Source organism: Ranitomeya variabilis, chromosome 3 (genome assembly GCF_051348905.1).
Source record: "Ranitomeya variabilis isolate aRanVar5 chromosome 3, aRanVar5.hap1, whole genome shotgun sequence".
Lineage (NCBI taxonomy): Eukaryota > Metazoa > Chordata > Amphibia > Anura > Dendrobatidae > Ranitomeya > Ranitomeya variabilis.
Window position 1 is genome coordinate 78,672,234 of NC_135234.1, and position 17,416 is coordinate 78,689,649.

At 44.7% G+C, this 17,416-nt stretch overlaps 1 protein-coding gene across 1 annotated transcript in view; it reads right to left on the minus strand.

Annotated features, from left to right (window-relative positions):
• Positions 1-3,493: 3,493 nt before the first annotated feature.
• PIGL (phosphatidylinositol glycan anchor biosynthesis class L) overlaps positions 3,494-17,416 on the minus strand; it is a 153,292-nt gene continuing 139,369 nt past the window's right edge. The window contains exons 5-7 of the mRNA XM_077294243.1: positions 11,599-11,630; positions 9,525-9,658; positions 3,494-3,889 (exon numbers count right to left, since the gene is read on the minus strand). Of these exons, the coding sequence (XP_077150358.1) occupies positions 3,764-3,889; positions 9,525-9,658; positions 11,599-11,630 (292 nt within the window). The 3' untranslated portion in view covers positions 3,494-3,763. The remainder of the gene's footprint in view (positions 3,890-9,524; positions 9,659-11,598; positions 11,631-17,416) is intronic.

The window sequence follows — 17,416 nt, forward strand, 5'->3', positions numbered from 1 at the left end:
ATTTCATTTTCTCATGGCTTTTTCCTGACATCGACAAAAAATAGAGTATGAAAATAACATAATAATTAAGCCCCATGTATCTTGAAAAAAAGAGGCAAAAAGTATTTGAATATCTAAATGAAGCCATTTTTTGCAGCTTTTAACCCACATATGAAAAAACCCGAAACTGGTACTGGCCAGAAACAGGTGTAAATGGCTCAGTACTGGACTGGTTAAAACTATTCAGAGATCTGTTCTGACTTCTGCGCCAATAAGGATATCATTTATACAAGATAATGGATGTCTGGATTGCTGTGTCTACAGGAAAGAATGGCAGACAGATTAGAACAACACAGTAGAAGAAGCAAATGCCAAAGAAAAGTTATACAATGTGCAAACAGTAACTGGAGAGAAAAGGTCACAGGCAGCTCCTTACCTCCACACTGCAGGCGTAAGAGCGGCCTTATATAACACTGATCTACAAACAAAAAAAAAAAATAATAATTTCTGGCATGGACTTTAAGATCAGTTTTAAACTAATTTGAGGGTGCTGAATTCAAATCTGATCCTATAATTTCTCTATCACATCACGTTTTTGTGCTATAGGTATATAGCCCATTTTCAAGAATTCCATGATAAATATAAGTAGTGTATGAAAAGTGCCGGTTTATACGGTTCACTAAGGTAAATTTAGTTTTCATTTAGTCTCCCAATAAATGTGAGAATATCTTTGTTTTCTTTGAACATGCATAATTCCCATTTGTTACACCCTTGTTTTCTGTGCTACTGGGACAGTAGAGCTACAGCAGAGCATTGGGTGAAAACTGAATGGCCTCAGCGACAGAGTTTGGCATCTGGCGATAAGAATGTCATCCATGATCCTCTAGTGGATAGGAAGGGCATTGTCTTTCCTCCCTTACACATAAAACTTGGATTGATGAAGCAGTTCGTCAAAGCTCTCAATCACAGTGGAGAATGCTTTAACTATATATGTTCAACTTTTCCTGGTCTTAGTGAAGAGAAGAAAAAGGCTGGAATATTTGATGGACCTCAAATAAGAACACTTATGAGAGACCCAAATTTTATCACATCAATGAATGAGACAGAAGAAAGAGCTTGGAATGCATTTTGTAATGTGGTGCAGAATTTTCTAGGGAATAAGAAAGCAGAGAACTATGAAGAGATTGTGGAAGAGCTACTAATGAGTCTGCGAAATCTTGGATGTAGAATGAGTATCAAGATTCACTATTTACACAGCCATTTGGACTTTTTTCCAGAGAACCTTGGGGATGTGAGCGAGGAACAAGGGAAGCGTTTTCATCAGGACATTAAAACAATGGAAGAACGGTATCAAGACAGGTGGGACTCACATATGATGGCTGACTATTGCTGGAGCTTGTTGAGAGACAACCCAGAAGCTGTACATCACAGATCAGCCAAGAAAAGAAAGTTCAAATAACTGCCATTTGTCATTCATCTGTGTGCCATACAGTTGTGGCCAAAAGTATTGACACCCCTGCAATTCTGTCAGATAATACTCAGTTTCTTCCTGACAATGATTGCAAACACAAATTCTTTGTTATTATTATCTTCATTTAATTTGTCTTAAATGAAAAAACACAAAAGAGAATGAAGCAAAAAGCAAAACATTGATCATTTCACACAAAACTCCAAAAATGGGCCAGACAAAAGTATTGGCACCCTCAGCCTAATACTTGGTTGCACAACCTTTAGCCAAAATAACTGCGACCAACCGCTTCCAGTAACCATCAATGAGTTTCTTACAATGCTCTGCTGGAATTTTAGACCATTCTTCTTTGGCAAACTGCTCCAGGTCCCTGATACTTGAAGGGTGCCTTCTCCAAAATGCCATTTTTAGATCTCTCCACAGGTGTTCTATGGGATTCAGGTCTGGACTCATTGCTGGCCACCTAAGAAGTCTCCAGTGCTTTCTCTCAAACCATTTTCTAGTGCTTTTTGAAGTGTGTTTTGGGTCATTGTCCTGCTGGAAGACCCATGGCCTCTGAGGGACACCCAGCTTTCTCACACTGGGCCCTACATTATGCTGCAAGATTTGTTGGTAGTCTTCAGACTTCATAATGTCATGCACACGGTCAAGCAGTCCAGTGCCAGAGGCAGCAAAGCAACCCCAAACCATCAGGGAACCTCCGCCATGTTTAACTGTAGGGACTGTGTTCTTTTCTTTGAATGCCTCTTTTTTTCTCCTGTAAACTCTATGTTGATGCCTTTGCCCAAAAAGCTCTACTTTTGTCTCATCTGACCAGAGAACATTCTTCCAAAACGTTTTAGGCTTTTTCAGGTAAGTTTTGGCAAACTCCAGCCTGGCTTTTTTATGTCTCGGGGTAAGAAGTGGGGTCTTCCTGGGTTTCCTACCATACAGTCCCTTTTCATTCAGACGCCGACGGATAGTACGGGTTGACACTGTTGTACCCTCGGACTGCAGGGCAGCTTGAACTTGTTTGGATGTTAGTCGAGGTTCTTTATCTAACATCCGCACAATCTTGCGTTGAAATCTCTTGTCAACTTTTCTTTTCCGTCCACATCTAGGGAGGTTAGCCACAGTGCCATGGGCTTTAAACTTCTTGATGACACTGCACACGGTAGACACAGGAACATTCAGGTCTTTGGAGATGGACTTGTAGCCTTGAGATTGCTCATGCTTCCTCACAATTTGGCTTCTCAAGTCCTCAGACAGTTCTTTGGTCTTCTTTCTTTTCTCCATGCTCAATGTGGTACACACAAGGACACAGGACAGAGGTTGAGTCAACTTTAATCCATGTCACCTGGCTGCAAGTGTGATTTAGTTATTGCCAACACCGGTTAGGTGCCACAGGTAAGTTACAGGTGCTGTTAATTACACAAATTAAAGAAGCATCACATGATTTTTCAAACAGTGCCAATACTTTTGTCCACACCCTTTTTTATGTTATATTTGATTTGCTGTACATAGGACTGTAATCTTTGTTATTCCTTGATTAAAAATATACAATGTAGTATTGAAAATCATGTGTTTTTATCATAAAACATTAGATAGGAGTAATTTTCATCAAAAATTGAAAATATCTCGAAATCCTGATGTGATAGCCAAAAAAAGGAGTTCATATTCATAATCAGCAGCCAAAATTGACTTAAAATATGTTTTAAAACCTTTTGCCAGAAAAATTGCGTTGACCAGTGTAATCAATGACATATATCATCCCTAGGACCACCACTAATAGATGAAAGAAGAGACTGCATTACACCAAGAGAACTGCCACTAATAATGTTAGGAATTCAACTTTTCACATTAAAGGTAAAAAATAAAACATTGATCATCATCATCATCATCATCTCTTAAAATACAAAACAGGACACAGACATGAGAGAAGAGCCACATTGAAAATAGTTCAGTGCAGAGATGTCGGCCTATTACTGCGTGCTCACATTGACATGTAGGGGCGAGAGGGTGAAAGGCATTTCTATGTCACCTAAAGCAATGGAAAGAAATACAGGATTGCCCCCAAAATAGCATTTTTTTTATTGTCACCTGATCCCAATACAGTAAAAGTATTGCCAAATTTATATCTTGTTACAAATCAAATCTCATGCAGAGATTGGTACCGTAAAAATATAATAATAATAAAGTGTTTATTAATGCCACCCACCAACCAACCACTAGTCCAGTATTAAACGGACAGGTCATGTAACATCCTGGATGCCAGAATGTGGCTGCGTCACGCTGGGACGTCCGGAGCATGGCCGCCGTGCGGAGAGCCGACAATGATCAGCTTTCCTTTTCGGCTGTCTTGTCTTGTAAGAAATTTAGCGAGTTAATCATCATGTAGCGCGAGAAGAACAGGTAGACGTGGCGAAACCAAAGTAGTTGACTCTGATGTTGCAGCATTGCCTCCTGGAATAAAAACATGAAGTTTGCATAAGAAATCGCTTTGTAAAATATAATGCAATTGACCCAAATGAAGCCATCGATGCTGTAATCATCTGTCAGACAATCAAAGATATATAATTTTAGCCTTAAAGGGGTATTCCTATCTCCACGTCCTATCCCAATATGCCGTAGTTTTAATAATAATATTATCAAATACCTTCAATTCGACATGTAGTCTAGTTCTTCTAATTAGCTATGTTGCTTACCCCATGTGCAAGGAATTGCAATAACTTAGGTATCCATGGTTACAATCACTAATCGCTAACTGTCACTATACGAGTACTCGTATCCATGGATACCTAAGCTGCTGCATTGCCTGCACATGGGGTAAGCGACATAGCAAATCAGAAGAACTATGCTAAATTTGCATTGCTCTTGTCAGGCGTCCAATTCACTCCCCCATGGTAGCCGGTCTTCACTTCTGTTCCCTACATACTCGGCTCATCACCGTTTAGGCTCTGGCAGTTATTAGACTATGCGACATCATGATGTGCGTCATGAGGCCTGGTAAGTTTCTGGGCAGCAAGGATGCCACAAAGTGAAGACCAACTGCAACGGGGAAGCGGACTGGACGCTGGACTAGGGCAGCACAAATCCAATAGCTTATTTCTAATAGTTACATATAACAGATTAAAAAAAAAAAGATATACGTACATCAAGTTCAACCGTGGTATGGGAGAGATGGTTGCAGGGGCCGGTGCACTCCTGAAGCTTGACAATCCAGACCGGCATGTGGCACCGCCGGACCGAACTGTGCTCTCTCCCAGGATGCTAGCAGGGGCAACTTTACCTCTGCTGAATGGGAGAAGTGCAGGGGGACTAAAGCATAAAGCTGCTGGACATCCTCTCCTTGCTCAAAAAAATGAATGATCCCTATAAAAGGTGTTGACCAATGTTTTCATTTTACAAACTGGCCCAATGTGGTTAAAAATAAGAAAAAATACATAGTCATCCATTCCCTATCACTGCCTGGGTTCCCAGATGGTCTCCTCTCTTTTCCAGCGAGGTCAGCACAGGACTGTTATAGGCAATCAGTGGCTTCAATGGTGTAAAATGCACCACTGATTGTCTGCAGCGGTCAAAAGGCGACCTTTGCTGAAAGAGGAGATCAGCATGGGATCTGGGCAATGGGACGGAATCAGGTATGTGCTGCTTTGTACCACTGTAGGCCAGCTTCTAATGCGGAGCACTGACCCTTTAATCTCGTGACTAAGAGACTTGTCAGTGTTCATCCCACACTTTCTCTATGGCAGCCATATATAGCGTCAGTACAGTATTTGGCAGCTCGGACATGGCCATAGAGGCAGATCCTGGGCAGATCTCATCAAGGGAAAGAAAAGCAGAGTTTTTGATTTTACTTTGGTGGATTCAGCTCCCATCAAGGTTCCCGCTGTCATGTGACAGAAACTCTTCAAATTAAATCAGATCTTAGTGGTTCATTAGTTATTATTTGTTTACTTGTTGTTCATCCTGATGTGCCGGCACTATACGCTCATCCTGAGGTGCCGGCACTATACGCTCATCCTGAGGTGCCGGCACTATACGATCATCCTGATGTGCCGGCACTATACGATCATCCTGACGTGCCGGCACTATACGCTCATCCTGACGTGCCGGCACTATACGCTCATCCTGACGCGCCGGCACTATACGATCATCCTGACGTGCCGGCACTATATGATCATCCTGACGTGCCGGCACTATACGATCATCCTGATGTGCCGGCACTATACGATCATCCTGACGTGCCGGCACTATACGCTCATCCTGACGTGCCGGCACTATACGCTCATCCTGACGTGCCGGCACTATACGCTCATCCTGACGTGCCGGCACTATACGCTCATCCTGACGTGCCGGCACTATACGCTCATCCTGACGTGCCGGCACTATACGCTCATCCTGACGTGCCGGCACTATACGCTCATCCTGACGCGCCGGCACTATACGCTCATCCTGACGCGCCGGCACTATACGCTCATCCTGACGTGCCGGCACTATACGCTCATCCTGACGTGCCGGCACTATACGCTCATCCTGACGTGCCGGCACTATACGCTCATCCTGACGTGCCGGCACTATACGCTCATCCTGACGTGCCGGCACTATACGCACATCCTGACGTGCCGACACCATATGATCATCCTGACGTGTCGGCACTATACGCTCATCCTGACGTGCCGGCACTATACGCTCATCCTGACGTGCCGGCACTATACGCTCATCCTGACGTGCCAGCACTATATGCTCATCCTGACGTGCCGCCACTATACGCTCATCCTGACAGGCCAGCACCATACGCTCATCCTGACGTGCTGCCACTATACGCTCATCCTGACGTGCCGGCACTATACGCACATCCTGACGTGCCGGCACTATACGCACATCCTGACGTGCCGGCACTATACGCTCATCCTGACGTGCTGGCACCATACGCTCATCCTGACGTGCTGGCACCATACGCTCATCCTGACGTGTTGGCACTATACTGTCATCCTGACGTGCCGGCACTATAAGCTCATCCTGACGTGCCGGCACTATACGCTCATCCTGACGTGCCGGCACTATACGCTCATCCTGATGTGCCGGCACTATACGCTCATCCTGACGTGCCAGCACTATACGCTCATCCTGACGTGCCGGCACTATACGCTCATCCTGACGTGCCGGCACTATACGCTCATCCTGACGTGCCGGCACTATACGCTCATCCTGACGTGCTGGCACTATACGCACATCCTGACGTAGCGGCACTATATGATCATCCTGACGTGGCGGCACTATACGATCATCCTGATGTGCCGGCACTATACGCTCATCCTGACGTGCCGGCAATATACGATCATCCTGACGTGGCAGCACTATACGCTCATCCTGACGTGCCGGTACTATACGATCATCCTGATGTGCCGGCACTATACGCTTATCCTGACGTGCCGGCACTATACGCTCATCCTGACGTGCCGGCACTATACGATCATCCTGACGTGCCGGCACTATATGATCATCCTGACGTGCCGCCACTATACGCTCATCCTGACAGGCCAGCACCATACGCTCATCCTGACGTGCTGCCACTATACGCTCATCCTGACGTGCCGGCACTATACGCACATCCTGACGTGCCGGCACTATACGCACATCCTGACGTGCCGGCACTATACGCTCATCCTGACGTGCTGGCACCATACGCTCATCCTGACGTGCTGGCACCATACGCTCATCCTGACGTGTTGGCACTATACTGTCATCCTGACGTGCCGGCACTATAAGCTCATCCTGACGTGCCGGCACTATACGCTCATCCTGACGTGCCGGCACTATACGCTCATCCTGACGTGCCGGCACTATACGCTCATCCTGACGTGCCAGCACTATACGCTCATCCTGACGTGCCGGCACTATACGCACATCCTGACGTAGCGGCACTATATGATCATCCTGACGTGGCGGCACTATACGATCATCCTGATGTGCCGGCACTATACGCTCATCCTGACGTGCCGGCAATATACGATCATCCTGACGTGGCGGCACTATACGCTCATCCTGACGTGCCGGTACTATACGATCATCCTGATGTGCCGGCACTATACGCTTATCCTGACGTGCCGGCACTATACGCTCATCCTGACGTGCCGGCACTATACGATCATCCTGACGTGCCGGCACTATATGATCATCCTGACGTGCCGGCACTATACGCTTTTCCTGACATGCCGGCACTATACGCTCATCCTGACGTGTCGGCAATATACGATCATCCTGACGTGGCGGCACTATACGCTCATCCTGACGTGCCGGCACTATACGCTCATCCTGACGTGCTGGCACTATACGCACATCCTGACGTAGCGGCACTATATGATCATCCTGACGTGCTGGCACTATACGATCATCCTGACGTAGCGGCACTATACGATCATCCTGATGTGCCGGCACTATACGCTTATCCTGACGTGCCGGCACTATACGCTCATCCTGACGTGCCGGCACTATACGATCATCCTGACGTGCCGGCACTATATGATCATCCTGACGTGCCGGCACTATACGCTTTTCCTGACATGCCGGCACTATACGCTCATCCTGACGTGCCGGCACTATATGATCATCCTGACGTGCCGGCACTATATGTCCCTCCAATCCAGGCTAGGACTGGAGTAGCATTTCGGTTATAAGAAACACCGTCAGTTTTATTGGGTTTGATGGGTGGGCATTATCACGTTACATCCTGCAGTGGTTCCTCCCAAGCTACACCGATTTTGGCAGAGCAGGCAGAACATGGCATAAAAGTGAAAAAAAGTTTTGCTTAACGCCACGCTGAGCAAAACTTTTGCGACTGCCTACGCAGGCGTGCTACTCTACCCTGAGGGCAGCGCAAAGTACTGCAGTATGTAGGCGCAGGGAAAGGTCAAAGAGCCCCGGCACACGTGCACTACAGTACTTTAATCTGCCCTCGTCAGGGCAGAGAAGTGAGCCTGCGCAGGAGCACGATGCCGGGGACACGTCATCCACACAAAGGACAGAAGGGGACAGCATTGAAAGTAGAAGGGAGGATCTGGAGCAGGACCAGCAACACCCATCAGACCCGACCGCCCCACAGGTGAGTATAATAAAAGGTGTTTTTCTTTGGTTACATGCTGGATCGGGGCCATACACAGCATTATAGAATGCTGTATAGAGAGCTGAAAGGTGGTGGCCATATCTTATATGGGGAAAGCCTGGTCACAGGTTCCCTTTAATATTATTCTTTGATTAAAATGTACTTTATTAGTAGGAAAACCCCTTTAAATGCTGCAGTCAGAGATTGACAGAGGCATTTAAAAGGTTAAAAGCAGAGATTGCCAATAGCGCTGATCACTGCTTTTAAAGACAGATACCAGCAATGTAATATAAAAAGCAGCAGCCTAAGCTCCTCGGCAGCTCCAAACCCCCAGACACATGGAATAGGACGTCATGGCGAGTTTATGGGTAAAGTGCATTTCTATTACTGTACCAATGCATTTTTCCTTAAAGGGGTATTCCCATCTCCTATCCCAATATGCAGTAGGTGTAATAATAATAATAATATTAACAAATACCTCCAATTAGAAATGTAGTGTAGTTCTTCTGATGAGCTAGGTTGCTTACTCCATGTGCAGTGCATTATAGTAACTTAGGTATCCATGGTTATGACAAATAACAACTGTCACTAGTTGAGTGGTCGTAACCATGGGTACCTAAGCTACTGCAATGCCCTGCACATGGGTTAAGTGACATAGCTTATCAGAAGAACTATACATTTCTAATTGGAGGTATTTGCTAATATTATTACACCTGCTATGTATTGGGATAGGATCTTGGAGATGGAAACACCCCTTTAATCTTGCAAGACCTCCATATGCTGCCAGTGAATTAACCCATAGGTGTAAAACCTGTCCTGAAAATGTGTAGGTGAGTATCATTGAATGGCTGGAAGCAGAAATATAAACTGTGGGATGCTGAAACGCAAAGTTGGTTACAAAGCAGCACACATTTTCTCCCAATACATAAAGCAGAGCATTTGTTATCACCCCCAGCCCCTCCATTACAGGCGGCAGTGTCAGGTCGGTGTTACCTTGGCCCGCTTGTATTGCCTTCCAGATGATATAACGAGAACGTCATGGTGGAAGAACCAGCTGAGCGGCAGGTCCAGTACTGACATGTATTTCCTGAACATGCTCACGGATTCCAGCACCAGAACAGAACACCCTGCGCAGATCCACATGGACAGAACAACAGTTACTGTTATGCAAGTGATGAGAATAACTGCAGATTTGTAAAGGGATTAGAAAAACATGGCCGCTTTCTTCTAGACCAGCCCCTGTCTCCATATACCCAAACGGCACAATAACAAGAGCAGATCTGTCCCAAAGTTCAGCGTCCCCTCTAAAGAGCAGCGCAGTCTGGTGTCAGAGCCCCTTAAAGTGGACGGGGCTGAGCTGCAATGCCAGACACAGACTGGAAGAAAGAAGCCGAAACTTTCTAATCCTTTAACTCAACCTGGAAATCATGTACTTGTTCTACAATCAGAAAATGTCTACAGATTTGGTGTGGGATCAATTCTAAAATGCATATAAAAGTGTAAGTCTATAGACATCAGGTGTGTGTTTCCTATAATGCCCCCAATGATTACACTGCATGGTATATAAAAGCTACAGGGAGCAGTCAGTGCCTGGATGATGGGTGTTAATAATTAGCAGGACGGCGGCATTGACCTCTCGTGGCCCCGGTGATGGCTCAGCTGTTTGCCCACTGTGGATAAAAGCAGGAATATTTGCATATAATGAGTGAAATTAACCAAGAGATGGAGCTCTATGCCTAGGAAACAGCTGACAGCACTGGCTAAGAGCACTGGCTAAGTGCCGGCTTCTGCTAAAAAAATGCTTTTACATCTTGTTTTCTTATTCATGGGTAAGAAGAGCCGTGACTTCCCGCAGATAATAGGCTACAACATGGGAGCAGGGGCCAGCAGGGTGTGCGGAGGACCGTGGTAAACCATGGCCGACGGTCATCCATAGACTGGACATTGGGAATACAAATTATGGTCCTGTGACTTCACACATTGTGCAGTCTCCTAAATGTCTGCACCAGACCCGAGTCATGACCACTTTGGCCATTATCGGGATAATATATCATGAGTCGTCACGATAGACGTCGCTGCAGCTCCATCGTTCTAACGCACTTGTGGTTCCAAATTAGTCCCTAGCTGTAATCTTGAGTTAGATCAGAGAATCTAAGTATTAAAGTGGCTCTCTCACCAGAGTTTACAATTTAACCTGTATACATCATTAAATAGATTAGACCGGATGAGGCTGACATATTTACTTTGAAAGTCCATGTCAGAATAGTTGTATAAGCGGTGCATTGAAAAAGAGATAAATCACACACAAAAAACAACTTTACAGACACCCTATTCCCCCCATCCTTCAACAATACAGGGCTGGATGCATCAAGCAAAGATGGAAAAATACATAAGGAATTAGTTGATATTCTGGCCAAAATCCGTAAAATGGCTGCTGTGTGAGTGATTGCTCATCAGTATTTTGGACCTGTGCTGCCTCTGTCTTTTATCAGAATGGCTGTATAGATCGGATACTACAATGAGCTGCGGCTTGTACGTAGCAGTGTGAGATCTCAACAGGAGGGAGGAGGAGGTACATTGAGGAGCTGTCAATAAAACTAGACTTTTCAAACAGGGGGGACATTCATGATTTGAAGATATGGGCAATGAGATTTAGATGGTCATATCAATCCGGACAATCACAGCTGCTGGAAAGGAAGACACTGCTTTTCTCCAGACAGTATGTATGTGCCACTTTAAAAAGGACTTTGGGTCTTAAGGCCCCCTCGCTCTCGCACCTATGCTCTTGATCATTATCTATGATGATCATGTCTTGGCTCAGGGCTCCACTATACTTGACAATCACTCCTGTTAGGCCAGTTTTCACATAACAGTAATGCTGCCGCATTTTGGCATCATTGTCCAGCCACAATACCCGGACCTCTCATGGTTTTACTGGACTGACGTGAGATTACTATAAAACCCTATGGAGATCTAAGGTCAGCTCAGTAGAATTACTTATGGCACCCATAATACATCCTAACACACAAATTAATACATGGCACGGATGAGAAGAGATCGGTCATACCTTCAGGTAACTTTCCAGAGCTGTGGAGGGATCTAGAAAAGGAGAGAGAAAGATACTGCTATAATATCAGGCAGACGACATGGGGACACAATACCTGATCATCATATAATACGTCTGCAATGTGCCCTACTAATGTTCTTCTCCTGATGTATTGTAACCATAGCAACATTTATTCTATGTTCAAATATTTTTTTCAATATTCACCATTGCCTGGTTATAATGTCAAACACAGGCAGGTGCTACACTATATGGCATCGGCACTCACTGCCCAATTGCTTCTTGTTTTCTGTGATCCTGCCATAATAATGGAGTCCTTCTGCTTTATCTTAGCGATCACCTATTGTTGTTTTTTTCATCCTCCGGTGAGTTATCTGGCAGTCAGGGCAGAGGAATCAGTAAGCCAAACCTCCGACTCCTCAATTTCCATAACAACGACTCCACCAAAATGGGCTCCGACTCCACGACTCTGACTCCAGAGCCCTGCTGGCAGTGTGTGACGCTTCCATCATACAGTTGTCCTTACACCGTAGACAGCCATCAGCCGATATCTCGGACGACTGACAGCCATTGCTCCTGACACGTGAATGTATCGCTTGGCTTAACATTCCCGTGATTTTACAAGGGAACAGAGGACAAGTCCACAGTCGGACAGTTCAGGCAGTGGCTTATCTACCAAGAGAACAGAAGGATCGAGCGCTTGTTTGGGGCACTCCCAAGTCTCCCCCTGAATTATACCAAGGGGCAGTCAGGAGACCTCCATACACATTCGATGGTTGGCAGATTCAGCCAACTGGGGCCTGAAGAGCGCGGCGAGTCAGAAAGATATCCACAATGTGTAAGTGCATTTGTTGCAGACATTTCCACATCAAAAACGCTGCATAAAAAGCACAAGTTTTTCCGCCTGTTTTCTGATTTTTTTCACAGTCATTAGAATGGGTGAAAAACGCTAAGAAAATGCTCAAAAATCTGCAAGGAAAACATAAGCAGCGTGTGCATGAGATTTCAGAAATCTCTTTCACGTTTGCTGGGACAGTAAAATACTGTTTAACTTTTTTTTTTTAAGACAAAAAAATATGGCAAAAACGCGATGTGTGCACATATCCTAAGAACACATGCATCTCAAAAGGAAGACAGGATAATGTCAAACATTCATGGGTGAAAGCACACATGGGGGAGTTAGAGGGGTATTCCCTTCTCCCAGAGCCTATCCCAATATTTGTTGTAGGTGTATTAATAATAGTATTAGAAAATACCTCCAGTTAGAAATGTAGCATAGTTCTTCTGATTCGCCATGTCACATTCCCCATATACAGGGCATTGCAGTAGCTTAGGTATTAGTGATGAGTGAACGTGCTTGGATAAGGTGTTATCCGAGCATGCACTCTATTTCAAGCCCTTGCCTCCTCCTGCTGTCTCAAACTCAAAAATATTTCCCGGATCCGTGCATTCCTTGACCGCGACACCACAAAAACACTAGTGCACGCCCTTATCACCTCCCGCCTGAGTTACTGCAACCTCCTACTCCCTGGCCTCCCCTCTAGCACTCTCGCACCACTCCAATCAATCCTACACCCTGCTGCCCGACTAATCCACCTGTCCCCCCGCTATTCCCCAGCCTCTCCTCTCTGCCAGGCCCTTCACTGGCTTCCTATCGCCCAGAAGCTGCAGTTCAAAACCCTAACCATGACATACAACGCCATCCACAACCTGACTCCTCTATACATCTGTGACATGATCTCCCGGTACTTACCTACACGCAACCTCCGATGCTCTCATGATCTCCTTCTCTACTCCCCTCTCATCTCTTCTTCCCACAACCGCATCCAAGACTTCTCCTGTGCTTCCCCCATACTCTAGAACTCTCTACCCCAACACATCAGACTCTCGCTCGCCTACCATAGAAACCTTCAAAAAGAGCCTGAAGACCCACCTCTTCCGACAAGTCTACAGCCTGCAGTGATCCTCAACCTACTGAACCGCCGCACAACCAGCTCTACCCTCTCCTAGTGTATCCTCACCCATCCCCCGCAGACTGTGAGCCCTCGCAGGCAGGGTCCTCCCTCCTTATGTACCCGTGTGCCTTGTTTTTTGCTCATGTTTATTGTACTTGTCTATATTTGCCCCCTTTTCACATGTAAAGCGCCATGGAATAAATGGCGCTATAAAAATGTATAATAATAATAAATGCTCAAGTGCTAATAGAGTGTCTTCGGCGTACTTGAACACTATGTTCGAGTCCCCGCCGTCTGCATGTCTCGTGGCTGTTCGATCTCCGCAACACTTACAGGGACTGAGTGCTCAGATAACACCTTATCCAAACACACTCGCTCATCACTATTAGGTATCCACGGTTACAACCACTAACGAACACTATATATGAGTGTTTGTAACCATGGATACCTAAGCTACTGCAATGCCCTGCACATGGGGAAAGCAACATAGCGAATCAGAAGAACTATACTACATTTCTAATTGGAGGCATTTACTAATATTATTATATTACACCTACTACATATTGGGACAGGATCTTGGAGATGGGAATACCCTCTAACTGTCCCCCCAGCAATAGAGTCCCTCCTATACCATTCTAACAACAGGTATTGAGTGCTGCTGGAGGGAACCATAAAAACAATCTGAAAGGGATGAAACTTTATTTTTAATTAACCTATCAATCCCCTTTACAACCTATAACTTCCTCTTTACGTGGCACAATTATGGAACTACTACCAACCTATTTTCATCATGTGTTAGATTAGGCATGTTTAGTTTCCCTTTATATGTATGTCGGGTCAAATATTTTGCAGTAAACTGAATTTTATATAAAAAAAAAAAAAATCACATAAATAACACATTTTAACACTATGATATTAGTTTACAAAGGTGCATTCATTTAACCCCTTCATGACCCAGCCTATTTTGGCCTTAATGACCTTGCCGTTTTTTGCAATTCTGACCAGTGTCCCTTTATGAGGTAATAACTCAGGAACGCTTCAACGGATCCTAGCGATTCTGAGATTGTTTTTTCGTGACATATTGGGCTTCATGTTGGTAAATTTAGATCGATAATTTCTGAGTTTATTTGTGAAAAAAACGGAAATTTGGCGAAAATTTTGAAAATTTCGCAATTTTCACATTTTGAATTTTTATTCTGTTAAACCAGAGAGTTATGTGACACAAAATAGTTAATAAATAACATTTCCCACATGTCTACTTTACATCAGCACAATTTTGGAAACAAATTTTTTTTTTGCTAGGAAATTATAAGGGTTAAAATTTGACCAGTGATTTCTCATTTTTACAACAAAATTTACAAAACCATTTTTTTTAGGGACCACCTCACATTTGAAGTCATTTTGAGGGTTCTATATGGCTGAAAATACCCAAAAGTGACACCATTCTAAAAACTGCACCCCTCAAGGTGCTCAAAACCACATTCAAAAAGTTTATTAACCCTTCAGGTGTTTCACAGCAGCAGAAGCAACATGGAAGTAAAAAATGAACATTAAAATTTTTAGTCACAAAAATGATCTTTTAGCAACAATTTTTTTATTTTCCCAAGGGTAAAAGGAGAAACTAGACCACGGACGTTGTTGTCCAATTTGTCCTGAGTACGCTGATACCTCATATGTGGGGGTAAACCACTGTTTGGGCGCACGGCAGGGCTCGGAAGGGAAGGAGCGCCATTTGACTTTTTCAATGAAAAATTGGCTCCAATCTTTAGCGGACACCATGTCGCGTTTGGAGAGCCCCCGTGTGCCTAAACATTGGAGCTCCCCCACAAGTGACCCCATTTTGGAAACTAGACCCCCCAAGGAACTTATCTAGAAGCATAGTGAGCACTTTAAACCCCCAGGTGCTTCACAAATTGTTCCGTAAAAATGAAAAAGTACTTTTTTTTCACAAAAAAATTATTTTAGCCTCAATTTTTTCATTTTCACATGGGCAACAGGATAAAATGGATCCTAAATTTTGTTGGGCAATTTCTCCTGAGTACACCAATACCTCACATGTGGGGGTAAACCACTGTTTGGGCACATGGTAAGGCTCGGAAGGGAAGGAGCGCCATTTGACTTTTTGAATGAAAAATTATCTCCATCGTTAGTGGACACCATGTCGCGTTTGGAAAGCCCCTGTGTGCCTAAACATTGGAGCTCCTCCACAAGTGACCCCATTTTGGAAACTAGACCCCCCAAGGAACTTATCTAGAGGCATAGTGAGCACTTTAAACCCCCAGGTGCTTCACAAATTGATCCGCAAAAATGAAAAAGTACTTTTTTTTCACACAAAATTTCTTTTAGCCTCAATTCTTTCATTTCCACATGGGCAACAGGATAAAATGGATCCTAAAATTTGTTGGGCAATTTCTCCTGAGTACGCCGATACCTCATATGTGGGGGTAAACCACTGTTTGGGTGCACGGCAAGGCTCGGGAGGGGAGGCGTGCCATTTGACTTTTTGAATGGAAAATTAGCTCCAATCGTTAGCGGACACCATGTCGCGTTTGGAGAGCCCCTGTGTGCCTAAACATTGGAGCTCCCCTACAAGTGACCCCATTTTGGAAACTAGACCCCCAAGGAACTTATCTAGATGCATAGTGAGCACTTATAACCCCCAGGTGCTTCACAGAAGTTTATAACGCAGAGCCGTGAAAATAAAAAATAATTTTTCTTTCCACAAAAATGATTTTTAGCCCAGAATTTTTTATTTTCCCAAGGGTAATAGGAGAAATTGGACCCCAAATGTTGTTGTCCAGTTTGTCCTGAGTACGATGATACCCCATATGTGGGGGTAAACCACTGTTTGGGCGCACGGCAGGGCTCGGAAGGGAAGGCACGCCATTTGGCTTTTTGAATGGAAAATTAGCTCCAATCATTAGCGGACACCATGTCGCGTTTGGAAAGCCCCTGTGTGCCTAAACATTGGAGCTCCCGCACAAGTGACCCCATTTTGGAAACTAGACCTCCCAAGGAACTAATCTAGATGTGTTGTGAGCACTTTGAACCCCCCAAGTGCTTCACAGAAGTTTATAACGCAGAGCCATGAAAATAAAAAATTATTTTTCTTTTCTCAAAAATGATTTTTTAGCCCACAATTTTTTATTTTTCCAAGGGTAACAGGAGAAATTGGACCCCAAAAGTTGTTGTCCAGTTTCTCCTGAGTACGCTGATACCCCATATGTGGGGGTAAACCACTGTTTTGGCACACGTTGGGGTTCGGAAGGGAAGTAGTGACGTTTTGAAATGCAGACTTTGATGGAATGCTCTGCGGGCGTCAGGTTGCGTTTGCAGAGCCCCTGATGTGCCTAAACAGTAGGAACTCCCCACAAGTGACTCCACTTTGGAAACTAGACCCCCAAGGGAACTTATCTAGATGTGTGGTGAGCACTTTGAACCCCCAAGTGCTTCACAGAAGTTTATAACGCAGAGCCATGAAAATAATAAATGTGTTTCCTTTCCTCAAAAATATTTTTTTAGCCCAGAATTTTTTATTTTTGCAAGAGTAACCGGAGAAATTGGACCCCAAAAGTTGTTGTCCAGTTTCTCCTGAGTACGCTGATACCCCAAATGTGGGGGTAAACCACTGTTTGGGCATATGCCGGGGCTCGGAAGGGAAGTAGTGACGTTTTGGAATGCAGACTTTGATGGAATGGTCTGCGGGCATTATGTTACGTTTGCAGAGCCCCTGATATGCCTAAACAGTAGAAACCCCCCACAATTGACCCCATTTTGGAAACTAGACCCCCCAAGGAACTTATCTAGATGTGTGGTGAGCACGTTCAACCCCCAAGTGCTTCACAGGAGTTTACAACGCAGAGCCG